Source organism: Crocodylus porosus, unplaced genomic scaffold (assembly GCF_001723895.1).
Source record: "Crocodylus porosus isolate Cpor-Errol unplaced genomic scaffold, CroPor_comp1, whole genome shotgun sequence".
NCBI classification, from domain to species: domain Eukaryota; kingdom Metazoa; phylum Chordata; order Crocodylia; family Crocodylidae; genus Crocodylus; species Crocodylus porosus.
The window spans coordinates 1,151,445-1,178,305 of NW_017728944.1; the positions used below are offsets into that span (position 1 = coordinate 1,151,445).

General features: G+C 49.8%; 1 protein-coding gene across 1 annotated transcript in view; it reads right to left on the bottom strand.

Annotated features, from left to right (window-relative positions):
* Positions 1 to 26,861, bottom strand: part of PLXDC1 (plexin domain containing 1) — a 54,760-nt gene that overhangs the window by 16,374 nt on the left and 11,525 nt on the right. The window contains exons 3-9 of the mRNA XM_019550271.1: positions 11,488 to 11,631; positions 10,609 to 10,678; positions 9,979 to 10,101; positions 8,757 to 8,875; positions 7,719 to 7,818; positions 4,961 to 5,056; positions 586 to 667 (exon numbers count right to left, since the gene is read on the bottom strand). Of these exons, the coding sequence (XP_019405816.1) occupies positions 586 to 667; positions 4,961 to 5,056; positions 7,719 to 7,818; positions 8,757 to 8,875; positions 9,979 to 10,101; positions 10,609 to 10,678; positions 11,488 to 11,631 (734 nt within the window). The remainder of the gene's footprint in view (positions 1 to 585; positions 668 to 4,960; positions 5,057 to 7,718; positions 7,819 to 8,756; positions 8,876 to 9,978; positions 10,102 to 10,608; positions 10,679 to 11,487; positions 11,632 to 26,861) is intronic.

The following is a 26,861-nucleotide window of genomic DNA, read 5'->3' on the forward strand; positions in this document are numbered from 1 at the left end:
AAATGGGTCAGGATTTCTAGCACAAACACATCCTGAGATTAACAGATTTTTATGGCCAGAAAAGTACATTCTGATCATCTAGTCTGACCTCCTGTGTAATGCATTGAGACTCCTTCAGTGATTCCTTCATCAAACCATAATTTTTGGTTGAGCTAGAACATTCCCTTAAAGAGACATCCAACTTTGATTTAAAGACTTAAGGTGATGATAAGTCCTCCCTTGTTAGGTTGTTCCAATGGTTAATCACACTTGCTGTCAAAATTTTGCACCTTATTTTTGGTCTATCTTCAGCATGCAACTACTGTATCTCATTCTTCCTTTGCTAGATTTAAAAACCCTCTGCTATCAGAAATCTCTTCCCCAGATAGGCACACTGTGATCAAGTCACCTCTTCACTGTGTAAGACATGAACATTTTCCTAACGTAAGTCAGGTACAAATTCTAGAAAGGTTTTTCTGTTACAGGTGAATGTAACAACACTATTACACATATCAGTGGAGATTAGACCTGAGGTTGCAACTTGCTCCTCCAGCTACAGAAGGGTGAGTGCAAGGAGGATCAAAGAGGAAACCCAATCTGAGCTACCTCTGCAGGACATGACACCAGCTGCAGTTGAAAGTCATCTCTGAGGTCACACACATTTCACAGCTCTGGTGCTGGAGACAGGCTGTAAGAGAAAGAAGATAAATGTACCAGTAATGCACTAGCATTTGGACAAAATTGGACATGAAGGAAAGTGCATTCAACATGGGGGAGCCTGGGTTAAAGGAGACCATTGTCTGATGAACCCCTCATCCATCTATGGGCAGTGAATTTGGAAGTCACGTTATCACCTTCCTAACAGGAATGGGCTGATAATATTTCAGTAGGGGAGTTTCCATCAAAATTAACTTGGAATAATCCTAAACCCAGGCCCTTGCTGCTTCCTGTTTTAACCCAGAGAATTTCTCATTAGGAAGAAGGGAAGTGGGGCAGACATTTAGTTGCTATAAAAAGGTTTGTACATAGGTCCTGAAAAAAATATCTACAATAGACTAGTCCTGTGCTGTGCTTGAAGTAAGCTTTTGTAGGGGGGAGTCATTTATTTGTGCTATCTGAGTGGGATCCATTCTCTACCAGAATGTGAGAAGGCATCCCAGTCATCGCTGCAATTTAGTGCAAATTTTTAATAAAGCTCCCCCAAGAATCACAGCCAGCATATCATGGCAGATTAGAGACTTAACACTGGTCTGGAAAGACAAAGGCCCTGGCACACTTTTAGCATTGTGCATATATCTGCTTCTGGGCCTCACACATTCCTACCAATGGTGTCAGACTGGAGTGATAGCCACCCTTGCTTTTCCCTATTCTCTTTGGAGCTTGATATAACCCAATGCTGACTGGAAGCCACTACGGCTTCTCCAGCCTGGGGCTCCCGACACTCATAACCTTTCCAATGTCCATCACTACCAACTTTCAGTCTTGGCATTAGCACCCCTGGGCTCTTTGTGCTCACAGCCTATCCAATGCCCCTCCTTCCCAACCCACACTGCCTTCCCTGCTGTTCTAACCACAAGTGTTCCCACATTTATCAGATTCCCCTCAGTCTTCACCTCCATACCCATTCCCTCCTGCTTGTGGTCCAGCTCTGGTCTCCAGCTGTTGTCACTTCCATTGGAATGTATAGTTATTATGGAACAGTGGCCTCCCAGATATAGGCAAAGCCCTGAAATACCCATTCCACTTGTGACCTAAATAAGACTTGAGCTCAAACCCCCAGCAGGGATAATCTAGTATTTTCCCAACAGCTCTTCAGTTCCTGTAAAGATGTGTTCTCAACTGCTCCAGCTGCCAGGGGAAAAGTAAGTAAAAAAGAAAGAAAGAATTTCAGAAACCTTATTTATGATCTGCTTTGCAGTGACCCTGCATGTTATTAAGAGTGTCATAAAATAAACAGGGGAGACCATTTAATGCATAACCTTGGTATACTCAGGACAGATTTACTCTTTGGCTTGTATTTATATACTGCATCATAGCTTTCCCTTATGTGTATGTGTCCTTGGTATCCTGTACACCAAATGTATCTATTTAAAAGCTTCCTTTGTGAATATCATCAGAGTCCTCAGGGACTCTGAGGGTTATGGAATCAAGAAGCACTTTCCACACAGTTTTGAAAGGGTGTTGTGAACCAGCCTAGAATAAATCAGTAGGGCTGTGTGAAGCTTCAGGTAGTGATTCGATTTGGAGGAGATTCAGCCCAATTCAGTGGCCAGATCTTCGAACCCAAATCGAATCACAGGACCAATTTAAAGGTCCAAATTGATTCAAAGCTCTCCAAATCTTTGGCAGCTTGGGGCAGTGGGGGACAGCAGGGACCACCCCCTACTCAGCAGCACCTGCTGAGCTGGGGCTTTTCTTTCGTCAAGGTCTTGGAGCTGGGACAGGCTGGGCACCCATTGCTGGGCTGGGAGAGGGGTGGGGGATGGGCCTGGCCTGACTCATTCAGAGATTCGGCTACTGCTGAATCTCCGAATCAGATTCGGCTGAATTAAATCAGGACAGTGATCTGAATCACTGAAATGAATCACTGTCCCCCAAATCAGCCAAATCCAAATTGAATACTAGTTGCTTCGCACAGGCCTATAAATCAGTGTTCAGAAGTGGCTAGCTTCATGGAAGAGTGTGTGCGCGCGCACATGTAAGTGTGTGTGCACGTGCTTGGTCTCAGCTCTTATGAACATCTGTCCCAGTCGTACCAGTAACACAGGTGGGCACAACAGGGTTAAAACTGAGTCAGGGTTAAAACAGCAGATGGATTCCTGGAAATCAAGACTGAGGTGCATCAACCAAGCTGGTAAGGATGGGGTCACTGGGATTTGGAATACTAGGAGGTGCTGCAGGTCGGGATGATGGGAATCACAGAATCATAGAAAATGAGGGTTGGAAGGAACCTCAGGCTCTCATCTAGTCCAACCCCCTGCTCAAACCAGGACCATCCCCAACTAGATCCCCAACTAGATAATTGTAGCCAAGGCTTTGTCAAGCCAGGCCTTAAAAATCTCCAAGGATGGAGCTTCCTCCACCTCTCTGGGTAACCTGTTCCAGTGTTTTACTACCCTCCTAGTGAGAAAATTCTTCCTAATATCTAAACTAAACTTCCCCTGCTGTAACTTGAGACCATTGCTCCTTGTTCTGTCATCTGCCACCACTGAGAACAGTTTAGCTCCATACTCCTTTCAACCTCCTTTCAGGTAGTTAAAGGCTGCTCTTAACTCCCCTCTCAGTCTTCTCTTCTCTAGACTAAATAAGGCCAGTTCCCTCCATCTTTCCTTATAAGTTATGCCCCCCAGCCCCACCCTGCCAACCCCATTTTTGTTGCCCTCTGCTGGACTTTTTCCAATTTGTCCACATCCTTTCTGTAGTGGGGGGCCCACTACAACTGGAAGAACAGCAGTGGCAGGGGATCTAGAATGAAGAGTGCTGTCAGAGTAGAGTGATACTGGCTTTGGATTAGGGTAAATCAGTATTACATATGAAAGCATATGGGAAGCTAGCATTGTGCCTGCTCTTCTCAATCACTCCAGGACAACAAAACAAATCAGGATACTTCTCTTCATCCCAATTCCCCAGTTCTGCTACAAAACAGCCATGCTTCTTAGGTGTGGTGGTGGGCAATTGGGAATTGCTATGGGGAGGGATTGAATCTGGGCTGGTTCAGCAAATGGTGTCCATGTCTGACAGCAGTCATGGCAGGGATCCAATCAGGAACCTTTAGGCTAGGGACAGACATTCAAAAAGCCTGAGCCTGAATTGATTCAATCTTTGCAGGTTAGTCTAACCTGACCAGGCTGAACTGGTTTGAAACTGGACAGACATTTTCTCTGCACTGAGGAAATTCAGGCACATGCTGGAAGTGGCTCAAGCTAGAAGCTGGCAGGTGCTAGAGCAGCCCTCCCTTCCCTTCTGCAGGGAGCTGAGCCGAGGGGAACATGGCCAAGCCCAGGCAGGACTCTCTCATTAGGGAGACCTGCCTGCAGGGTCACAAGCTTTTCCCCACTGGCTGCTCAAGGAGCGGGAGTGTTGCCAGTCCCCAGCCCCGCGTTAGCACTGAGACAAGGGGGATGTATAGTGCATGCATCTGTTGATGGTATGGACCTTTTCAGTCTCCCTCCCTGCTTTGCCATACTGACAGGCAAGTAAGGGGTGTGGGGGGGAAAGGGGGGCCAGTGATAAGTCTTTATCACCTGATTAGCAAAACAATAGCCTCTCTTCACATTACTTCAAACTTCTTAAATAGCTTACCAGCTGACCTATTGATTAGCTCCAAAAGCCCTAAGCAGTCACTATTCTGTCTGCCTATCCCAGTGAAATTGGAGAGAGACACATGCACAGTCACCTCTTAGCATTAGCTAGCATACCACATGCTGGCTATGGTCCATGCTGTGGCAGAGAGGAGGAAGGGATCTCTGCTTAAGCAGTGAGTGGTGAGGGGGTGGGGAGAATGGAGCACAGGGAAGCTAGCAGACCGTTCTGTGCCTGCAAGCCTGTGTCCAGCCAGGGAGCAAAGGGGAGCGGCCAGCTCTGCTGTGGAGCTGATAGCCCCGCCCAGCCCAGAGAGCATGCCAGGATGCTGGGGGGCTCTGATTTAACTTAAACCAGGAAGGGGTCTGCGACAGACATTGCATAAACAGGTTTGAGCCAAATCAGTCAAGTCTGATACTATATTCAACCAGGTTTATCTCAAACCAGTTTCAGCCATTTTCAAACTGGTTTATATGCACTGAACATCTGTTCTGTTAAAGGTTTAAACCACTTTCTGATCACTTAAACCGGTTTATGTGTAATGTCTGTCCCTAGCCTATATCTCAAAACACAAGCCTCTAACAGTAACCCTCTTGCTCCAAGGAGCACTGTTGTAGCTGCTGGGCAAAAGCACTAGAGGGAGACATGCTCTTAGACACTAAGCAGAGAGGCCACTCACTAGGCAGTGGGGAGAACTCCACAGCTGACATGCTGGTGATCTTGCCAGTGTCTAGTTCCACACGGTGGTATTCGTAGATTGTCCTGCGGCGAGACTCTGAAACAGTGACAGGCCCCATTAGACAAGGGCATGGGCCTGCTGCACACCCCCTGCCTGCTCTCTGCTCTACAACCTGTCAGGGTTTGACTGGGGTTGTGGGAAAGCTTAAAGAACCAGCACTCGGCTTCTTCTGGGCATTGGTCTGCCTGCCACTAACTGCAGGACTGGAGTCTTGGGAGAGGAGTGGTCCCTGAATCTGGTAGCTAGGGGTATGTTTGTATGGGGAGGAGCGGAAATGCTAGCATTGCTAACTGAGCATTGGGTTCAGCATTGCAAGATGTAACAATGCACAGACGCTTGTAAGGTGCTAAGAGAGGGGAGGGCTTGGGGGGGGAAACAGAAGGGATGTTGAGGGGGTAGGATCTTTTCCTCCTCTATGTTTTCCTTTGGAGGAGCTTGGGAGCAATCTCAGCCCCTTCCCCAATCACATGCTTTTTAAATGGACATGATCCAGTTCTGTGTCGTTCTAAACAAACATGAGCTGCGCAGTACATTGCTTGTCGGTGACTCATGGCTGGAGCCTCTCAGCCTCCCCAACTCATGGAGCTCACATTTGAGGGAGGCACCCAATCCAGTCTCCCAGCTATCTGGCCACCCCTGTTTTCCCACATCAGCCTCTTCCCTCCTCCTTATTCAGTCAGATGACCAAGGGGTGAGGAGGGGTCTATGATTCAGGACTCCTGAGTTCTTTCCCTGGCTCTGCCACTGATTCCCTGTGTGACATTGGTCAAGTCCTTTCACATCTATGGGCTTGTGTCTCTGGAGTTAATATGAACTCACCTCCAAGGAATGTGGGTGTATACATATGTAAGACTCATTATCGGTTCAGTGCTTGGGGCCTTGGGGGCCCTCGGATGAGCAGGACAAAGTGCTGCATTTCTTCCCTGCTCCCCCTTTCTCTGGTTCTGTTGCAGGTTCTCCAGGTCTCCCATTTTTCCCTCTACATCCCTGGCCCTGAGGTCTCTGATAGGTGTGGGCATGGCTGACATACAGGTGGGGCAAGCAGTGCAAACCTGGCCAACGGCAGGCAGGGCTAGGAAGCATGATTCAGGCCAGCTGAAGTTTTATACAAACTGTTGTAAACGGGAATAAATGAGGGCCAGATGGCAGGTCCGTAAATAACAAGCAGCTGTGACCACATCGGGTGCTGCACAGTCACACTGGGGATGAAAGGGAGTGTGGTTGGGATCTTCATTATGGCAAGGAAGGAGACAGGATGCAACAGCCTCTTTCACAAGCACTCCATGTCCATGGAGCTCACACACCACATGTGACAAGCAGATGAGACATATGACATGACATGCTTGCAACATAGGCATGTGGCATTGGCATCACATACTGCCAGCTCATGTTCACCTGATGGCACCCAAAGTCAACATATGCCCAGTATGTGGGATGCAGCATACCGATATGTGTGACGTGCCTGCAGCACACAGCTGACACATAATGTGGTGCACAGCATGCATGAGGCACAAGAGAAATGGGGCAGAGGAGTACACATGCACCCATCACACAGATGCAGCCCAGCTGAAATTCACATGACCACACAGAGGTAGTACCTGCAGGCAGCTAATGCCCCACCTGTGATGCCTGATATGCATACAGCACATATGCAGAGCATACATGTAACATCATTATACGTAACTCATCAATACAGCTCACAGCAACAAACACAGGCAGCAAACACCGACAACCTTCCAGCTATACAGGCAGGCAGTGTAAACGTTCTGATACACATGCAAGATGGATGCATAGTCTTAGCTTTAGCTTTTCAAAGCAGCTTTAGGAGGGAGCTTACTATAGATGTTGGAGATTGCAGCCTGATCTCCAAACCCACCCTTGCTCTGCTCTCTGCTGGATCCACAGAATGTTCCTAACATTAATTACAGCAGGAAAGTCCAAGGAGCCAAAGGGACTTAGGCATCTGACATCCCAGTTTAGAGTTCCTGCAGTCTCTTCCATCCACATCCTATCCTGTTTTCTTCAGTGCTCTCTGCACCCCCCCCACTCCTTATCCTTCCCTGTCCTTATCAGCTGGACATCAGGGAAGCAAGGCCTTGGCTGCCACAAATTACTTTGAAATACACTAGGCAGGAAATGCAAAACATTTTGTCTGCTGAGTGTCTCCAAAGCAGACATTGTGTCCTAGGCCAGGATTATCCTGGCCCATGGGGTATTCAGAGAACAAGGCTTCCACTGCCAATTCAACCTCTGAAAGGGGCATTCCAGCATAGCCAGAGGAAAGAGACCAAGGCAAATAGGCAGAGAGACAGAGCTACCTATTGATGGTACTTATCTGACTTATCTGTCCCATGTCACCAGGACATAAGGTGATATACTGTGTGTCAGAAACACTGCCCCACCCCGTGAGGTCAGTGCCATTGTCCCCATTTCACATACAGGGAACTGAGCCACAAAAAGAGCAAATGATTTATCAAGGTCACACAAAAAGCAGTGCAAAGCTGTCCTGTTTTCCTGGCTTAAGAAAGAGGGAAGTCCTCTCTTTCCAGCAGTGCTGTCACTGTAGCCGCATTTCTAGTGAGCATAGAGCCCATGGGAACCCTGATGGGTGAGGCATCCCATTCTCCTTGCTACCAAATTGTTCATCGTCCTTCCTCCCCTAGAGTCAGCCAAAGCAGCCCACATGGTGGGGACTCACCAGGTACATCAGGGGAGGGATTCAGGATCATGAAGGCATCAGAGAGCCCAGCTTTGACAGGGTGCTGTGTGGCGCTGATTGCCAGGACAGACACAGGGATCTGGAATGGGGAGAGACGACAGCCCATGAAACCTCATGGTCTGTGTGTCCAAGGGCCATGTACAGTGGGCACCAGCAGAGTCAAACAGCTTGGAATGACCAAGCTGATATTCTCTGGGGGCCTCTCCCCTCCTGTTTTTCCCACAGCACAGGAGTAGATTAAGGACCACTGTCTTGTACCAGCCTGGGTCCTGTGTATCCTGCTGTTCTCCATCCCTGCCTGGAGATGATCCAAGCCCATCAGCCACAATGGGAAGAGCAAGCGTAGCTGGCTGTAGAGATGCTACAGGGCGTCTGTGTGGAGCATGTATGCTGTCCAACACCATCTTGGCCAACACCAGGGACTAAGCCAGGCCCTAGTAGAGATAAGGATAGGGTCTCTACAGCTTGAATTAAGATCTAAGGCTCCCCAGCTGGGCTGTACCCAACCTATATCCACTGGGGGTCAGACCTAGGTGGGACATGTCCCAAATCCTCACCAATGGGTGATTTGTACAGACCCACTCTTTCTTTCTTGGAGAGCTTGCCATGCTGACGAGGGAGGAAGAACCTTCTGCATGCTTTGCCAACGTGTCTTGCCCCACAGAGATGGAGAGTCATCAGGAAAGATAGCAGGGGCTCCATGGTCACTCATCTGGCATTCTGACTGAAGCTATTCTGGGAGATTTTTTTCTCCCAACATGATATAATCTCATTAATTGAATTTATTTTCTTAAAATATCCTATCACAATCTCCCAGATTGCTTTCAATAGTCACCGGGAGATTGATGGTGACTCTGGTAGACTCCCAGCCCATCTGGAAGAGTTGGCAACCCTGTCTGGGATACATAATGGGTTTCTGTCCTGTTTATCAGTCCCTGTTTCTTGTCCTGTCCTATCTGCTTAGGAGTGCTGCATCACCCCACAAAGATCACACCCCCAGGAGAGAGGTTCACTCACCTCCTTGTAACTGAAGACAATTCTCCCATCACTGTGCAGAGCAGCCTGGAAGGTGAAACTGCCAATGTCTTCCTTTCCCTGAAGATATACCTTATCCCACTGAACGACAAACACCGTCCCTGCAGAAAAAAGGAGACACCACCAAGGCTAGCGGTGGGGTCATGTCAGGTGGGGTCACATCAGTTTCACTTCCCAGGCACCACCTGTAATGGCCATTCCCTGCAGGCCCAATGCACTAGCCATGACAACCATTTCACAACTGCATACACTTTACCCATGTAGCAACAACCACCACACGCACACCTCCTAGTCACCAGCTGCAAAATGCCACACCCCACTGTCACACTGCTCACACACTGGATCTGATTGCCTCAGAACCATCCACCCACTGGCTCCAGCAACAGACCCCAGACATTGGCTGCTTTCCCCCACATGGATAGACTTGCAATGCTCTATGTGCTTGAAGGTCCAAGCGCAATTCATTTAGCGGTGACCAAGACTAGCTGGAAGTCCCTTGATTATTTTGAGATGGGGCAGATCCTGGTTTCAATTTTCCCTGTTTACTTTCACTTCCCCCCTCAACAGCTCCCACAGCTGAAGTGACTCCTTCCTCTTGCCTACCCACACAAGGTAGGGAAGGTTCTTTGGGTAGATATGATATATTTTATTAGACCAACTGAGTAGTTGGAAAAATGGTTTTTTTTCCAAACTTTTGGGTACAAGCACTCTTCTTGCAAAGAACATTTTTCCAAGTACTCAGTTGGTCTAATAAAAGATACCACATCTACCCAAAGAACCTTGCCTACCTACCTATGTCCTTAGACCAACATGGCTATAACCAAAAACCTGTCACACAAGGCACGCCAGATCCTCCTTCTCCCCAGCTCACATTCAGCAGCAGACCCAAGGAGGGTCTCTGAATAAACATCTCCAATTTTGGTGCTCATCAAAGCTTTCCCAGGTTTACCCAGCAGCATCAGAAATGCCAGCTCAGTTATTAAACCTCCAGTCATGAACCTGCAGGGACACACATCACACATGCACAGGGACATATATATCACATGTTCACATAGACACATGTCCCACACAGAGATCCATGTGTAAGGGACAGCACATTGTACACAAACACAAATATATGTCTCAGGAGTGTACCCAGGGCCTGTGTTCGCACATAGCAGCAAGGCAGCTTGTTGGGCTATGGCAGGGCTAGGGGTCAGCTCACCATTGTCAAAGTACATGACGGTGGAGTTGCGGGAGTAGCTGGGGTTAAAGTTGGCCATCAGGGGCGCAATGTACTGTGTGGCTGTGAGCATCCGATGGATAACATCCCCCATGAAGATGAAACCTGAGATGGGAGCAAGGGAAAGTAATTTATGCCCCCCTCCTCTCACTCTCACCCCACTGCCCACAAGACACCATCCTCTTGCAGATCCCCCTCATGCCTGTGTCTTCAACCGGTTGCGCACTCCCATCCCAACTAGAACTGGGCCTGAGCTGAACGCCTGGAGTGTCAGGCAGTTTGGACCCTGGGTTCTGGCTTTGGCTCCTGCATCGTGCTACCATTCAGCACTGATTACAGCTGGTGGGCTAGTCCTCACAGTGCTCTCTCGGGCAGATGCTTGCCCCTTTAGAGTTGCGGAAATGGAGGCACTGGATGGACTGGATTCCTGGACCAGATGGAATAGATTCCCTGTTATCACCTCCTGGAAGAGCTAGATTAAGATGTAGAAGGGGAAGATAGACACCCGGCCTGCTAGGCTACACTGCCCCTCCAGTCACCACTGCCAGCTTCCCCAGGGACAGTGGGCAACCCCCATCCAAATTCCTCTTGCAAGGCTCAGGTCTCACTCACCTCCTGTTGCTATGGTGATCTGCCGCAGGTGGTGGCCGTAGAAGGGGAAGTCAAAGGACAGGATGACTCTCTGCAGGAGACAGGTGGGGACAGGAGAGAGGCCATGTTAGGAAGCATCGCATTGACTATGCTTCTGTTTGAGGCTCTGACCAGGTTGACAGGTAGGAGGCGGGCGGGATAGGGAAAAGCAGTGCTGCCCAGATGGATAAAAGCAGAGGGGGAACACAGGGGTACTTGAAGGCAGTGCCTTCTCCTTCGGCAGCAACCTGCTGGCAATATCTGTGACCACCTGCAATGTCTTGACCTCTTGGAGTAGCTCCAGGCTCAGCCCTTCCCTAGAGTCCAGCTGGAATAGGCTTCCTGGGGTGCAGTGCCCAAACACATATGCCTCTTGCTCAGACTCTAGAGGCATGAGTTCAAGCCCAGCTCTGAATAAGTGTTGGAGCCTTAGCTGTATGTGGGTGTATTGCTGTTTGGGCTGGGGAGTCCAAGGTAGCTGGCTGGGATGCCAGCTACATCATTTCCCAGGGTGTCTTAACCCCTCTTGCCTGTTGGACATCCCTTAGGCTTAGGAATGGGCCTGCGCTGTGCTGGTCTCTCTACTGATGCCTCATGCCCATGAGAAGTGAACCTGAATGTGGAGCATGTGTCTGTGGAAAGCAAAGCTCATTTCTAGCTTGAGTCTCTTCCTCTGTGGTGGCCTTGGAATCACAGGGAGAGAGCATCCCTACTCTGGCCAAGGCGCTAGTGCCCTGGGTTTGGAAATCCTTTCAAGGAAAGAAGTTACTGGGGAAATATGCACAGGTCACTGCCATGGCACAACAGCTGATGCCCCAGGAAGGGATGGCATAGCTTTGTGAAGGGGTGGGGAATGCTCACCGAGGCCTGCCTGTGTGTGTTGGAGAGGATGCCATGGATTTTCACTTGGCTTCGGTTGGCTTCTGCCATGTTCACCCAGAATTCCTTGATACATGCCTCGCCTGGCCCATGAATTCGTGACACATAGTAGCTGTGATTATCTTCCTGCAGCCACAGAAGAAGGAAAAGAGGGAACAATTAGCTTTGGGATCTGTAGCTATGATAGAAATTGGTCCTTAATGTGCAAAATCCACGCCCATATCTCAAAACCAACAGGAGATCCCAAGGCAACCCTGTGGTAAAAAGGGCCAACATGACCCCTGGTGGTATATGCAGGGAAATCAGAAGTAAGGAGGTGACTATATACAGGATTGATCAGACTGATAGGGCAGAGTCACAGGATTCTAAACCAGGATGCTGAAAAAATGGAGAGGATGCCAAAAAGAGTCATGAAAATGATCCAAGGAGCAGAGTAAATAAATGCCTTGCAGTTGCAGTCGTAAACATATGCCACCTGCTTAGCTTGTAAGAAAGAAGATGGAGAAGTGACTTTGTGAGAGCAGATAAGCACTTGCCTGGAGAGAAAACAACAGTGTGCTATAGGGCTCTTGAATGGTTCAGGGCAAGAACTAGTGTCTGAAAGCTGAAGTCAGACAAATGTCCACCCCACCCAGCTTTCTCAGTGAGGGAGATTCACAACTGGGACAAACACTGAGGGAAATGGAGGATTCTTCAGCCCTCAATGTCTTTGGAGCAAGACTGAGTGCCTTTCTGGAGGATGATTTAGCCAAATGCAAGTTACAGCCCTCAAAGCAGGGCTGACTGGCTGAAACTTTGGGATGTGAGATATGGGAGGCAGGTGAGATGATCCCCTCTGGCCTATAAAACTATGAACACTACTCTCTTCAGTGCTTAGGGGGTTTGACTGTCCCTTGCAATCCCATATCCCACCCTTCACAGACAAGTACTAGCATCCTTTCTGTGAGGATGGGAGAGAAGAACTAGTGTCAAGGTGGGTTTACAACCTGGGTGTTGGCTCACAGCCCCATGCACAGGCCACAAATCAATAAGGATGTCAGGAGGGCAACCATGAGGAGGATAATGAAGCATCATTATGAAGTGGGAATTAGAGGGTTCCTTTTGCTCACAGGTTTCAGGAAATGAACTAAGCCTTGAAGTGCCTGGGGGAAGGTGATAGACCCACTGCCATTATTACAAATGGGAAAACAAGAGTCCCAAAGAGGTACAGTGACTTGCTTCTGCTCACAGTCTTGTGGGGACTAGACCTGGACATCCTGACTCCTGATCCCCTGCTTTAACCAATAGCTCATGCTCCCTTTGAGAGCCGAAGACACAATCTAGGAATCCTAATACCTCCCCATCCCTTTTGTTGCACTGTCTACCTGAGGCCTAGGAACAGAAAGCCTAACTTCCTGCTCTAATCACTAGGCTTAGCATCTTCTCCAGACACTCCTTCTTCAGCCCCAGGCAGCTGAAAACCCTGACAGACAGGAGTGTGGGCCACGTAGCTCTTCTGCCAAGAAATCCGAGGAGAGTCATCTAAAACTGCTGATCGCAAATGTTCCAGATGATGCATCTCCCTACCAGCCTTTTTGCTTGTGTTTCTGTGGCAAGTATTGCGGGGGTTGCTGCAGTGCAAGCAGTTTGTTGACAGCTGGGCTGCAGCATGGTATAAAGTGATTGTATATAAATGGTGGCTTTTCCTGGAGTGGACGTCATCAGTTGTTTCCTGGTGCACAGTGTGGGGTTGGGAGCCAGGACTCCTGGGTTCTGTCCTCACCTCCCTGGCAGAGGTGATCTAGTGGGTAAAGCAGGGGAATGGGGTTCAGGACTCCTGGGCTCTGTGGCCAGCTCTTCCATAGCAATGCTATGCAGCCCTTTAGGGGGGCTGATGAAGAGAAGCTAGAGTCTTTTCCATGGAACAGCTAGAATAATCTGTCCCTGCATGTGGTATAATTAATCAGCGACTCAGCACACAAACCTGCCTGACCCGTAGCACAGGAAAGGAACAATATCCCTGGCCCTGCTGAGGGAGATGGTGCAGTTTCAGATGCCAGCTTCCTAATTGTTCTTCTCTGTATAAGCTTCCAGGGCCCAGCTGGAAGCTGCTTTATGTCAGGGCGGCTAGTTTGCCCTTTTGGAAGCTGGAGATATCTTAATTTTGACTGGGAAGATGCTGCTCTCCTGTTTCTGAGGAGGTGCCCTGGCTCTGGGAGCTGCCTCACACAGGGACAGACATTTAAAAAGCCTGAGCTTGAATTGATTCAATCTTTACAGGTTAGTCTAACCTGGCCAGGCTAAATCAGTTATGTAACCAGACAGACATCCCAGAAATGCAAGCACATGCCTGCAGTGGCTCAGGCTAGAAGCTGGGGCGCTAGAGCAGCCCTCCCTCCCCATCCTTCCTACTGAGTGGAGGGGTGTGTGGCCAGGCCCTGGCAAGACACTGTGATTAGGGAAGGGTCCCCCCTCCACCCATTGATAATAGAGCATTTATCAACTCTGTTATTAGCATTTAACAGCCTATCAGAAAACAAAGCCTCATCCATTACAAGCTCTTCCTAAACAGCATTTTTCCAAAGGAAGGAATGCAGGGACATTACCATCTGAGCTGCTTCAAAAAACCCTAAACGGACATTGTCTGATCTGCCTTACACAACATTAGCTAGCATACCACATGCTGGCTACAGTCCATGCTGTTGAAGAGAGGAAAAAAGGATCTCTGCTTAAGCAGCAAGTGGTGAGAGGGGGGAGGGGACATGGGGAAGCCAGCAGAACCTGCTGGGCCTGCAAGTCTCTAGGGAGGTCTGGCCAGGGAGCAAAGGGAAGGGCCAGCCCAGCTCTCTGGAGCAGAGAGCCCCACCCAGCCCAGAGAGGATGACAGGATGCTGGAGGACTCTGATTTAACTTAAACCAGGAAGGGGTTTGGGACAGACATTACATAAACTGGTTCGACCCAAATCAGTTAAGTCTGATACTACATTCAACCAGGTTTATTTCAAAGCACTTTCAGCCATTTTCAAACTGGTTTATGTGCACTGAACAAATGTTCTGTTACAGGTTTAAACCAGTTCCTGATCACTTAAATTGGTTTAGGTATAATGTCTGTCCCTAGTCTTAGTGGCTGGCACCGCACTAACAGTTCTCCCTTCCCTCTGATGTCTTTCTAACCTGCTTTTCCCTTCTCTCTCCACCTGCCTGCCTCCCAGTCCCTTCCCTCGCCTAATGATTTGTATGCCAAAGGCAGTAGCTAATATTGGATTGAGCAGACAGACCCACTCCACTCAGGGCCCTTCAAGCCTGGCCCACTGGCACCAAGCTGGGTGTTCACATCAGCACCACCACATAATACTAGTGTCTGTGTTTTGCTCTCCCATTATCCCGTTGCTGTGCCCAGGGGACACCTGGGTCCCTGAGCAGCGTCCGGTGGATGGTGGCTGCAGTGGAACACTGCTGTCCTGGTCACTGGGCCAGGAAAGAACATGTACCAAGGCCCAGATAGGCCAGACTATGCATCCTAAGTTTCCCCCCACCAGCTCTGGGAACTGGGACCCTGGGTAGTAAGTATGCTGTCTAGTATCCTTGCATTTGACTTGGGCTTCAGTTCAGGTGCAATAAAATGGGACCTGAACGCTGTAGTGCCCTCTGCTGCCCACCAGTTACCATGCACAGCTTTGTTTTCCACTTCTAACAGCCCAGTCCTGGGCTCTCTGCACCTCCTGTCTCTGGCCAATGTGCTGTGGTCATCTCTGTGAGGCCATAGCTGGGCAGCTTGCTGCAGTCCTCACTGCTGGTCCTCCTGTCCCTGCCCTTGCACTTCCATCCTGGCCTCCTGCAGCTTTGGTATTGCCATAGCACCTACATATCAGGCATCTCTGTGTGCTCAGCTCTAAACTGTAGCAGTCCCTCCAGTTCCAATCTGCCTCTTCCTTTCTCTACAGGTGCACCCCAAACCTAACACCTTTTGCTATCCCAGCTCGAGCCCCAACATGAGCTCCTCTCAATACAGCTTACCCTCCTTTTCCAGCCCTGACCCCCTCCTTTCTCAGTCAATACCCTCCTCTCTCAGTATCTTGTCACCAGGCACAGCTGAGGGCTGTGAAAATTACATGCTGCAGAGAGAGGCTGAAAAGAGACTCTGTTGTTCAAAATATTTAACGACATCCCTTTAAATGGCAGGAGGAAAAAAAATGGTCTTGTAGCTTTCCCAAAGTGCCTACCTTAGGTCTGGTAGCTGCAGAGAGGAATAGAGGAGAAACTCTATTAAAAACCATTTAATGTGCAGCTTTTCCCTGCTTCAGCAAAATCCAGTGAAATCTGTCGCACTTCCTTTAAAAAAAACACTCTAATCATTATGTGCAAAGCTCTTCTAGCTCTTTCCTTGCAAAACAGACCAGGCATCACTCATCCCCTGGGCCTTCCACCTGGGACCTGTACGGATGATGGAAGCCTCCTAGGACCCTCTAAAACCCTGTCATCTGCCTTGTTTTGCAGGTGGGGATATTGAGGCAGTCAGGAGCAAGGCAGGTATCTTACAGATCAGTAACAAGAGCCCTAACTTGTGTTCTAGCCTCTCTGGGAGGAAACAGCAGTGAAGTGACTTTCCCAGCTCATGTAGATTAGTGGCAGAGCTGAGACTAAAATCCTATTCTCCTGACTCCCAGCCAGTGCTGTAGCCAATAGATCACACTACTGATTATCTTGCCACATCAGCTGGAAGCTGGGCTATCTCATAGCCGGGCATGGAACAAGAGAGACATATTGCAGCTCCTGTCTCACCCCTACCTCACCTGGAAATGCAATGTGCAGCCAATCTTGGGACTCTCTGCTGTGGGATATGGGGGGAGGTCAACAGCTGAGCTGAAGGACAGAACATGAATACAAATAAATGCATTGGTGAAATGGTAGCAAGTATAAAACCAACAAGGGCTGCAAGCCCTTTATAATGGTGCCAGAGATGGCCCTTGGGTGCGAAGAGGGAGGAACTCTGTGTGGGACCTAGCAAAATATTTCAGTGTAACTGTTGCTCTGATATCAGAGCAAAAACCAGAAGCCTTGTACTGCTGAGAGATGAGAGCTACAGATTCCTTTGAAGCCTCCAGCAGCCAGGGGCAGAGACAGGAAAACAGATTAGATGGACCATTACCTTGTGCTGGGGTAATCCCTGGATTACCAACATTTCAGCTAAACTCCCACCTCTCCCCTCTTCTTCTTGTACACTCAGTGCCAAGTTATCCACAGGGGTCAAATCCTTAGCTGTTGAAAATCAGGATAGCCCCCAGAAGCTCATTACCCATTGATAATGGCTGATGATGTGGTCCACAAAAACACAGGAACATGCAGGAGGGAAAGGGGAAGACACAGGTCTTAGTGCTGCCAGCATTTACCCTGTGCCTGCAGCAAGAAGCCAACTGCTCAGATTATCCAGGGCAACTGGGAGCAAAATCTCCCTCCTTGCAGCAAAGGTCATAGCAATCTTCAAACTGCAGCAGTGAGAAGGGCTAATGGGGAACGTCCCTACTGAGCCAACAGCCCAAGGCTCCACACTCCGGGATTACTTATTTATCAGGTTCTTATCTACTTGCCTCTGTGTAAATCCAGAGCAAACCCCACTAGCATTAAATCCAGATTTACACCAGTGTCAACTGGGATCCCAGCCAGTCCCACCAGCCCTTTAAGAGGCAGGACTGTCAACAGTGTTCTGGGGTAGGAATGGCTTCCCTCTCCCTTTGGCCAGGGCCTGCACTTCTCACACCCTCCCCCAAACGCAAGGGGAAGTTGTGCTGCAAGCAAGCCAGGAATGGGGTTCAGGGAAGGAAAGGATGGGGGCGGGAAGATCCTGGAGCCTGCTTTAGCCCAAGAGATGTCAAACAGGGTAAGCAGGAGCAGACAGAAGGGGCCAAATGTTTCTGTCCCACCCTTGCCCTGATGCCCCCTGGCCCTACCAATGTGCTCCCAATAAAAAATGGGAAAATACAAGCAGGCAGAGCAGGGACGGGAGCATGGAGGAGCTGGCTGCCTTTCCACTGATTTCCCAGCCATGCTCATGACCTCATCTCTGAATCATTATGTCCTAATCCGTCACCTTGCTTTGGTTACAGCAGGAATTAAAGAGGAGAGCATTTGGCCATGCAACCAACCAGGGATAATCAAAGATGTGTGTGTTTGGGGAAGTAGGGACAGGGACATTAAATAAGTGCTTAAAGCTGGGCTCTGGGGAGAGAAAATGAACCACTACTAGTAGTGCTCTACCATTATTTCTCAAATGGGTTGTTGTCTTGGAAGGGGAGGTGGGTACCAGGTTCATTGCACCAGCCCCCCTGTACTCCCTTCTCCCCTTGCCACAGTTCTTCTCTACCTTGCTGCAGGGAGGAGGAATTGGTGCAGCTGAGACTCCTGGGTTCTTGGCTGTAACACTAATTTCCTGTGTGGCCTTGGGTGAGTTGCTTCTTCTTCTCTGTGCCTCAGTTTCCCCTCCTGTGCAGCAGCAGTGTCCACCCCAATTTCCTAGCATGGGTTGTGACTCTTAATGAATCTTTTCAAAGTCCTTTCAGGATGTTGGATGGAAGGCACAGATGAGAAAGCTGGGGATCTGCCATGAATCCATAGCTTCCTAAAAGTTTGTAGTGCCTCTGTGCTAAGCATCAAGGTTACTTTGAACTTCATGGGGACAGAGCTCAGAACTCAGATTCTCCTGCTGCTCATGCTCAGGTTAAAGGAGAATCTGTTGGCAGTACAGGGTATATGACAGACAGATGAATGAGAATGACTCCATCCCACAGCGGACAACAGGGAGATGGGCAGAGCTGTTTTTCCTGTGGGCAGAGCCAGAGAAGTACTGCTACCTGCTTCCCTCCCTTAATTTGAACCGTTGGCAAAGTTACAGCCAAAATACCATTAGACCTCTGCTGAACTAAGCTTTCCTTGTCCTAGCCTGGCCCTGCCTGCCAAATTCTGTGCCAAACATAGCATGTTTGTATTCCCACCAGCTTAGCCATTGGGAAGGCACCTTGCAAATCTCCTCTCTCCTGAAGCCCGACACGGTAGATTGTCAATGCAACTGTCCGTGCAAAAAGGCCTACTTGCCATGACAGCAGTTGCATGGTTCCATAATTAATTTTCACACCTAGCCATGATTGCAGATGCAATTTTGTGTGCACATACAATTGTGAAAAAACAGGCCTATCTTGTGTATGAGCACATGGGGAGGCGTGCACACACACACACACACACACACACAACACACACGCTGCCGATCTTTGCTAGCCAAGTTTGAATCTGAAGTGCTCAAGTCATACACACACACAGCTGTCTCCCTGGAGTTCAAAACTGCAGTCAGCTGCAACCAGGGGCTGTGGGTTCTTCTTAATAAGACAGAGATATGGTAGAAGGGAGTGAGGGAGACCAAGATGCAGCAGGCACAGGGAAACAATAGACATACCAGAGAGAGAGAGAGATGTTCAGCAAGAGACAGGGAGTGATGGAGAGGGGAAAAAGAACAGCTGTGAGGGGAGGGCTGGAAAGAAAAAAGAGCCTGGCATGGGGACAGAAGGAGAAGGGAAAAGGGGACTTAATTTCCTGGAGGAAACTATAATGAGGGCCTTGAGACTTGCCAAGGTGACACACCTACTGCTGGCACCCCACCCTGCAGCTGAGCATTGCACACCCCCAGGGCTGTGCACTGGCAAACTCCAGTACTCCTCCTAGTCCAGCCTCCCTCAAGGCTGGGAAGCAGCATGTTCCAGCTGGCTGTGCCCACTGCAAGGCACTGAGAGGCTGCCAGGCACAGTGCCTCAGCCCACACAACTCTGCTCAGCTGAACCTCCGGGCTACAGGCAGACTTGCATTCTGCATGGATACATTGTCTTGTGCTTTCCAGCCCTTGTCCATCTATGTTGTTCCAACTCCAGCAGCCTACAGACAGCAGCCCACTGTCCTTATCCACTTGTGCTAAGACACTCCATCTTCTACCTCTGCTGTTTTAACATTTCTTTCCTCTGTTATTACTGGTGCTACGATGGCGCCTACGGGCCTCAGACGAGATCAGAGCCCCGTTATGCCTGGAGCTGTATAGGCAGAGAGAGACATCCTTGACCACACATGGCTCATAGACAAAATGGGGAGAAATCAGTGGATTATTATCCTTGCTCTGCTGGTGGGGGAAATAAAGGACAGAGGGATTAAAAAGTTTCTTGTAGTGGAAATAGGAATTGAATACATGGGTCCTGAACTTCTGTTCAGTTCTGGGAATTTAGTCTAAATTCTACTGAGCCTGTCAACAAGAACTTAACTACAAAGCTGTCCTTCCATTCCAAAGCCTCTCTTGAGTTTCTGGAAATTGCTGCAACCTTCTTGTGGAAGCCAAGCAGTGCAATCACTTTCCCTTTTATGCTTCAACCCCTTCTCTGTTCATCCCTCTCTTTGGACACAAGGGCTTTCTCTGCAACTTCTGCCTCCAAAAATCTTTGTTTGCAGCCTGCCAATCAGCCACTGGGTGACTCCATGCCATATACAGTTACAAGTACTACGTATCCCATGGTAAACAAGGGAGACAAAGCTGTAACTCAAGCTGAGTGGAAGCATCAGTAGCTGTAAAAGTTTTCTTTCCTGGATGCTACTTGCTTGGGATAATCTGTAATTCAATATATTATGACTCTAGTGACTGGAACAGCTTCCCTGCATCTCCCTGTCTCATTAATTCTGCCTTTTATTCCAACTCTTTTCTTAAACATCTTTCTCCCCCCACCTGTTCTTTTCTTTGTCTCCCTCCCCCTCCCCATTCTCTCATATTTATTTCTGCAATCCTGGGATCCTGGGTTTGGGTTTTGTAAGTACTTTATTGTTTTTCTTCCTCTGTAGTTAGTACCCCAAGCTCCAGGCATTTTGAGAACCGGCTCACTGCACAGCAACAGGAAAAAAGTAATTACACCAAAGACCCAGATCACTGCTTATATAATGCCATAATAATATGCACCCTTGAAAACAGCAACAGCACCCAGACCATATCTGATCCCCCTGAGAGAATTAACCTATCCACTCTCCCTGCACAACCATTCAGCATACAGTAAAGAGCAAGGGAGCAGGTCCTGCCAGGTTAAAGAGAAGAAGTGAGGGCTGGGGATGCTTCTTCTTGCTGCTCTCTCTGCTCCTCAAAAACATCACCTCCAAATACATGTGTCTGATTAGAACACATACCTACTGCTGCCTCATGTACCCTGTTCCTTCAGGAAGGAGCCTGTTTCCATAAGACTAGGAAGAGAATGGATTAGCCTATCTCTGCTGCTTCCAGAATTACTGCTTTCCTCCCTTTAGAGCTGGCTATTTTCAGCTGGAGTTGTACCACACAGAAAACTCACACCATAGATTGATGCTCTTGTTCCAAGACTCCTCCCCGGTCCTTGCAGAGGAGACAAAGGAGCTCATAGCAGGTGAACCCACTGGGCATCCCAGGAGGAGGATGTGCCAGAGATTCAGCCCACAAGGGGTAACCCCCATTTATGCATGTGAATCAGGAATTCAAGCTGCCCTAGAGTTCAAAGCTGTCTGAATCTAGGCCCTGGGTACAAACTATGTGGTACTTTGGAAAACATGGATGTAAATTTGAAAGCTGGGATGCTTTAGCTCTCAGGTTTGGAGCCAAAGCCCAGCTTTACCAAAAGCTTTCTCAGTGCCTGCAAAGCCCTTCCTGGACAACTGTGCCATATGACTCCTCTCTGACTGACAGATCAGGGCTGGGGAACCGCCCGTGCCCAAGCAGAGATTCAAGCACTTCAGCCTTCTGGGAGTAAATATGTGAACCCAGGTATCCCATCCCCTGAACCCTACCTAGGCTCTGGCCATGCCTCAATTTGGAAAACCCTCCCCTTGCCCCTGGACTTTTGATTTCTTGCCTTCAGAAGGTGCATCCAGGACTCCTTCTATATAATCTCTAGGTAAACACAAATAAATGCTAATAGAACATTGCCTTGCCTGTACCCAATCACATAGGCACTTGATGCTTCAAAAACATGGTCCATAAACTCCATGCATGACAGGTCCCACCTCCTCTCACTCATGGCTGTGAACACAATTGGCAGGGTGTCTCCCTGCATTGTGGGGCAGCTGGAGGTAGACTGAGGAAGTGGGAGAGAGAAAGCTTGTGGGCCAGCAAATAATTACATCCTCCCCAAAAAAGCAAGCTCAGGGCATGTGAGTGCCCTTGCAGCCTGTACCACACATGTCAAATAGCATCTCTCTGACATGGCAGACATCTGTCCCATACAGCATGCAAACATCTTTGGTACAGCATCACAGGCAGCCCTGGGGAACTCTGTGACCCCCCCATACAGCATTCCACGCTCAGGTTCCCAGGTCTCTGTGTTCTGTGATGAAGGCATGCAAGTCACGCAAGAAGCATCCTGCTGGGGCCATATAGGGCAGCCCCAGGGAAGCCTGAACCTGTGAGCAAGCAGACTCCCACACCAGGTTTATGTCTCAGAAACAGGCCCCTCAAGAGGAGCTGATGGAACTTCCAGGGGCTGAATACCAGAAACACAGAGAGCTTTTCAGTGCTGGGGTAGGAATTGAGCAGGCACAGATCTTACAGTGCTAGGGAGACTGTCCACAGCATGGATTAGGCCTCTTCCATTACACAGGAACTTGTGCATATTTTTGCCCTTTAAATGCAAAGTAACACCCCACCAACCTCCCCACTCCCCCGTCATCCACACACACACACACACACACACACACACACACAGAGCCTGGTGACTGGAAAGGGTGACTCAGCATGGGTCCCACCAGCAGGGAAGCAGCCTGCTGCAGCTGTGGTGCCAGCAAGAAAAATACATTCAGGGAGGGCCATTTCCTGGATAATTATCTTAGAAGGGCAGACTGATCCTTGGGGAGAGGCTCAGAGCCAATGTGGGGTTAATATAGTGGGAGGGACGCTTGGTGGGGGGCTTGTAAAGGGTGAGGCAGACAACCAGGGGAGAAGTTTCCCAAGGTCCCAGCCATTCAGTGGTGGGAAAGTGGGAGGCAGCTATGGTCCCATGCTCCAGGTCTCTGGAGAGTCTTTGGGGCTGCGGGGGGCGGGGGTGGTCTGGGAAGAAGTACAGCAAACAGCCTTGCTGAAGCACTCTGCCCTCACTCCTGCATCTTCTGCTGCCTCCCCCACCCCAGTTGTGAATTATTCTCCCCTGGGGGCATAAGAAGTTTTTATATGAAGGTCAAGTCAGCCAGGGAGCACCTTGGGTACCCCCTGGGAAGATGAGACGAATAGGACACTGCTGAGAGAAAGCTCACTACAAGCAGAGTCTGACTTCAAGGGGGCAGTGGGGACCAGGGGATAGTGCACCAGCTTTAGAGGCAACTTCTAATCCCAGCTGGATCAATGGGCAAGTTTCTGTGCCTCAGTTTCCCCACCACACTGCACAATGGCTGGGGAAACAACTGGCTCTATGCAGCAGGTAATGCAATGGGGCCCAGATCTTCTTCAAGGCCTCTACTATGATAATGAGATTGGAAAATAGTACTAAGACTTTGTGGGTCCCCCACCTGCCTTGGCAGACAGCTTTCTTGGTGCACCTTGGAATAGGAGGCCTGAGTCAAGCTGGGGGTTGCTGCTTGTCATCCCTGCCAGCCCAGCATCAGGAGACAGCTGAGATGGGCATCATAGGCCTATTTTTCACTGTTTTCCCTTCAGTCCTCACACAGGATCTAAAATCCTCCAGCCTGTCAAGTTACGCTTCCAAATGAAGTGACCTGAGAGAGCAAAGCGCCGTGGCTCCATTAATGTGGGCAGCACATTTTCCCTATTGATTTTAATGAATTTAAATTCCATTTCATTTCATTGGGTTGCAGCTTACTTCAGCTCCATAAACAATGGGCCATCGATCCAGCTCGCATGCAGCCCTGCCACAGAGCCTCTCGCCTGTTGAGATACCACTTTCCCCCTCCCTTCAAAGTGCCCCCACTCACTCCCCCTGCCTTCAGGCAGGCTGAGTCTACTCAGGTATAGCTCAGGGCATGTTTCTCTTGCCAAAAAGGGTCACTTGTGGTGTAGCTGTTGGAAGGGAGACTACTGGGGTCTTTGCAAGCTGTGGTGTTATTGGCTTGCTAGGAAGTGACGTTCCACACCAGTGCCTAGCACAGGGAGCCCTGTCCTACAGAGAAAAGAGCAGGAAGGTCTAGCACGGGCTGCTCTGACTTCTACATGGTCCTAGGGGATGATCTGACTGTGAAACCTGAGAATTAGGAAGACCCCAGGGTCCTTTTTGCAAATCTCAAATGGGCAGAAATTCACCTGAGATTGCAAACGGAACTAGCATTCTTCCCCACTTCCTGTTCAGAACCATTTGGCTTCTGTATCCCACCCCAGAGGAGGCTGCATTTTATTGCTCAAGTGAGTGATCCCTATAGAGAGAGCTGCACAGCGGTTGTATCCCACTTCACAGGTGGCTGTGGACTCTTTGTGGATCTCTCTGCAGATCTCTGGCCAGCGGTGAAGGAGAGATGCTTATATAAATAGCTCCTCAGTTCCACCCTGGAGGTAGCTGCCTCTTGGCACTAAGTAAAGGATTCCACATGCCCCACCCCAGAGGCAGGTGGATCTCAGCCCTGGATGAGACAACTCAAACATACCTAACCTTGCTTAATATTCTCAATCTATATTAGGATCATGAGGAACCTGGGAAACTAAGGGAGTTCTTGCTGACGAGGGATCCATGACCCCATCTCCAAGAACAGAGTGCTGCAGAGGATAATTGAGGGCCAGATAATTAAGCACGCCCTGGATGTGAGAACCCTGCTGATCCCTCAGGATGTAACACACTGTAGCTACACAAGTTCATTAGCTGCAGCTCTCCCTCTCCTAGAACAGTGGGGAGGGAGAGATTCAGTTTTGCTTTACAGCTCCTAACCCCACCTCCCCAAAATGCTACCCCTCCCTGGCCTCTTGGCACCCTTCTTGGGGTCCATCCTGCTCCCCAATGACCTCTGCCATTTCCTTGAGCCCAAGCTGTCTCTCTCCTGTCACTGCCCCTCAGCCCTCCTCCCTTTTTCCCACCCCCACTGGGGCCTTTTCCAATTTGGCTGCTACCCGCAGCACTCACCCAGACTAGCACAATGCTGCCAGCCAGCCATTAATTTGTTAAATAAAACCGTCAATCAGGGGGCTTTGTCTGTCAGGACTTTGGGGACTGATCAGGCAGAACAGGATTGTTCAGACACATGCAGGAGCTGTTCAGAACTATGAGAGCCTTTCCCTTTGCTAAGGAGGAAGGGAAATGCCAGCCCCCAACCACTTGCGATCCCCTTCAGCCCTCCGGATGTTCCACCAACCCCAGCATCTCCAGGGAAGCAGAGAGGACAGCAGTGTGCAGCAGGGCCTCCAAGCACCCATTGGGTTCATTGGAGAGAAGAGGAGAGTAGGAAATTACTTGAGGGAAGGTAGTGCATGAAAGGGTCTGAGGCACAAAGATGGGCAGGGATGCAAATGGGAGGCATAGAGGCCTTGTGGGTGCCCCTCCCCTCTTTTGTCCATTGTCTGTTCAGACTGCAAACTCTCTGGGGCAGGGATTTGACCCATGCCAGATCTATGCCATGCCTGGCACACCAGACCCAAAGGCTGCTGCATGTGTGAGCAGACTCAAAGAGCAAGGGGGTCATGTGCTGCTGCTCTGAGCTTGCCCCACAGATGTTCGGCCTGGGAAACCTCCACTGGGGTAGGTCCAGGTGCTGCTAGCATGGAAAGGGAGTCAGTGTGCTACTGGGCTCAGGGCTGCCCCCTGGTGGTGGTGGTGGTGATGCCAGGTAGGGGATTACAGGAGAGCAAGAGACTCCTTCCTACTCCCAGCTCCTACAGGCAGGGGAGATGCTATATTGGGGGCAGGACAGAGGTAAGGGAAGCTGGTACCCCACTGGGCAGGGGCAAGGGATCCACCCCTCCAGCTGTGAGGGAAGGCAGGCAGGAGGGTGCTGCCTGGGAGAGGCTGGGTTTTCTCTGAGTGGCTAAGCTAACTTGGAGCTCAGGGACTCCAAAGAGTGACCACAAATGGTCAGTTATTCCCACTCTGCCCAGCAGCTGCAGAGCTGCCTTGGTTCATGCAGGAGCATATTCAAGTGGGGGGGAGGGGAACGATCCTCCACAAGGAGAAGCCCCCTTCCCATTCACCCCCACACCACAGGCCCATGCTACTTACCTAAGGGAGGGGGTGGGAAGAGTGAGAGTTTACCCTTTCCAGACTGGACAGCTCAGAGAAGTGCTCCCGGGTGATCTTATTGGGACACTGACTCAGAGGTTTCATCTTTCCTCCTCTCCTGAAGGACCTGGGTCTGGGAAGGATTGTGCTAGCCTATCCATGTGGTACTTACCTAGCAGGGGAAGCAGCGTGACCACGTAGACGAGCTCCCCAGGGTAATTGTCTCTGATATGTCCTCCATAGGAGGTCTATATTGAGCGGATTCTTTTTGGTATTGGGTGGTGGAACCGGAGCGTGCTCCATCCACTCCATGCATTGACCTGGTATTGCAGTGCTTCCAGGACCGGTGCAAAAAAACAGGGAAAAAAAAAAAAAAAAAGGGTCTGGGAAGGAGGCCAGGGCTTGGGTGCAAGCAGTTTTGCTGGTTCTGACCCTGCTCAGCATCACTGGCAGGCTGCAGCTGAGGGAGGGGAAAGGGTGAGAAATGCCAGGATGCCAAAGAAGTGGAGAAGCTATGGGTGTGGTGGTACAGAGCTGGCAGGAAAAGGGCTACAGAGAATTGGGACTGGGATACACTGGTGGAGCAGGGCACAAAATGGGCCAAGGCTGCCACAGGCAATGGAGGAGGGTGCTGCAGGTCAGGACTGAGGGGCATCAGCAGGGTAGGCAGAGTCAGAGCAGCAGAGCAGCTGCTAGGCAGGGCTGAAGTGAAGCTGTGTGGGAGACTAGACTGGAACAGGAAGGGACTGCAGGGTAGAGGGGCACTGGCAGAGCAGTGCATGGGGTGCCCAGGGATGGAATAGCAGGAGGCAGAGCTGAGGGGCAGTATTGGCCCAGCTAGTGAGAGGTTTCCAGGTCTTTTAGCTAACCCCTAAGGAAGGATGCAGTGGCAGAAACAACACTGGATGGATTTCTGGTAGCTGTAGGGAGGCTCAGCCTGGTGAGCAATGCCCATCAGGTGAAGTTATCTAATTTTAGCAAAAGCAGGGACCTCATTGCCACTTGGGTCACTGCCCAGCCCTGGGGCCATCACTCCTGCCCCACCTGCTAGCTTTATTTTGGGGTGTAATTACCCTATGGGATCTGGTACCACCCAGTCACACACTGCCAGTGCAGCCACCAGCTTCCTTCCCAGGCCTGAAATAACCTGCTGAGGCCAAAACTCAAGGGGAAACCACACCGCCTTGGCAAGGG